Genomic DNA, 2,188 nt, shown 5'->3' with positions numbered 1-2,188 from the left:
TATATAATACATCTCAGATACTTTATATAGCATATATCTTAGTATATAATACATCTCAGATACTTTATATAGCATATATCTTAGTATATATTACATCTCAGATACTTTATATAGCATATATCTTAGGATATATAATACATCTCAGATACTTTATTTAGCATATATCTTAGTATATATTACATCTCAGATACTTTATATAGGATATATATATACCTAAATAAAATTTTAGCTAGTTTGGTACAGCCGTTTGGCCAGCTCTATAGCTAACATATAAATATATACACGTATACAAATATATATACCGGGTATTAGTTAGTGAGTTACAACCAATTCTTTAAGCGTAAGTCGAAAATCGATTTCCCGTATTTTTCAAATTTTCGATTTTTTACGTCTAATTTTCATTCGTTCATAAAGTATAGAAAAAAATTAAAAGATTTTCTAATTTGTTTAAAATCATAAAAGCTGTAAGTTCTTTTTTTGAAACTTTTTGACCCTATGTCGTTTTACCCTTTTTTACGTTTTTGACCGTTTCGCATTTGACCCTAGGTCGTTTTACCTTATGTCGTTTGACCCTAGCATTTGACCCTAGGTCGTTTCACCCTATGTCGGTGAATCGACTAAAGACAAAGCATCGAATTGTAGAAATGTAGGAATTTCGAGTAAAAAAGTTCTTCATTAAAAAGTATATACCTGGAGTGCCTATTAAAGCAGTATCATCATCAGCTATCATGGCACTTGTTCCAGCCTAAACAATTTATCATTAAATCCAATAAACGTCAAATTAGCTGATCCGATCAGGACCATCAAAATTGAAAATTAAACCGGAAAAAATGTCGTTTTTTTTAAATGCGCCAATTTAAATAGAAAAATTCAACATTTTTAGCCTGATTAAAAACCGCGATGTTCAGAAAAACAGCTAAATGTTAAAATTGTTAATAAGAAATGAGGGCGCGAAGCGTCCTGCATTTATGAACAAAGTAATTTAGAGAAATCTCTCAAATTTCTAAATCTCTCATATTCTGTTTGGGATTTAAAACAAAATATGAGGAATTTCTTCTACCAGTGCACATATCATAGAATCATAAAACGGTTGACAGAAAAAGTTTTGAATAAAATCAATTATATTTTCAACTGTTCCAAATATGGTTTAACTGCCCACTACTGCGCTGTCACGAGCTTAACGATCGTTAAAAATTGAAAGTTTCGCCCGGAAAGGACAACTTGTGAAAATGCTTCCTTCATCTTTTTAATTGACAATGTTTGGACCATTCAAAACCTGAATCTTTCATCATTGCTCCTTTACGATGTTAATCATTGTAATGCAAACAAGTTCTAAAATATATTTAAAATGTTCAATTAAAAATATTTGAAATAGATTATATGAATGTCACTGTGTAATTTATAAACGGTAAGAAAAATTCCAAGTATTTTTTAAAAAATTCACAAGAAAAAATTATTTTTAAGAATTTTGTATATTTTCAGCCGAAAATTCAGTGCTGCAATGTGATTTTCGAATATGTTATTGATTAAGTGGCAACCAATTTTAAGATTTCCATGATAAGATTAATCAATTAATTATAAAATCAAATTATTAGCTAGTTAATTATTAAACAAATCAATTAAAACTTCTTTACTAAATGTATCATAATTATAAGTAAAGGATTAAAAATAGCAAAATAACCTAAATAAGCAGCAATATTTGTATTTAACAATCTATCGATCTCATCATGCATTTAACTACACTGCTAGAATTTATTAAAAATTACCTCAACATTTTTTAAGGTTAAAAAATAATGTCAAGTTCTAAGAAAATAATAAATTTAAAGAAAAAGGTATTTTTGAAAGACTCAAAAGATTAACCTTTTTTTGATAAAAATTTACTTTTTTCAAATTTTGATTTTCAATGAAGAAACTCCTGATTTTGAATGTTTATATTGAGAAACTTCCTTCAAAACTCCATACTTATTATAAATTTAAGTCCCCCCTACCCCTGAAGTTTTATAGATTTTATATATGTACGCGCTGTTTGTATTTTTAAATTCATCTGGAATTAACCTACTTTGAGAGGGTGCCACACGCCATTAATTCCTAACTTAACATTTTTAATATTTATTATCATTCTAAGATGTGTTTGTGGATAAGATTTAGTTTGCATATTCTTGGCTTGTTAATTATTAAGAATGTGTCA

General features: G+C 27.7%; 1 protein-coding gene across 1 annotated transcript in view; it reads right to left on the bottom strand.

Annotated features, from left to right (window-relative positions):
• LOC111707885 (integrin alpha-PS1) overlaps positions 1-745 on the bottom strand; it is a gene marked incomplete at its 5' end in the record, with an annotated part of 46,034 nt that extends 45,289 nt beyond the window's left edge. The window contains one exon of the mRNA XM_023481068.1: positions 691-745. Coding sequence (XP_023336836.1) covers positions 691-745 — 55 coding nt within the window. The remainder of the gene's footprint in view (positions 1-690) is intronic.
• Between the last annotated feature and the right edge of the window lie 1,443 nt (positions 746-2,188).

The sequence above is a fragment of the Eurytemora carolleeae genome, unplaced genomic scaffold (assembly GCF_000591075.1).
Source record: "Eurytemora carolleeae unplaced genomic scaffold, Eaff_2.0 scaffold801, whole genome shotgun sequence".
Lineage (NCBI taxonomy): Eukaryota > Metazoa > Arthropoda > Copepoda > Calanoida > Temoridae > Eurytemora > Eurytemora carolleeae.
The sequence above is the reverse complement of the archived record's forward strand: the minus strand, read 5'-3'. Positions and strand labels throughout refer to the sequence as shown.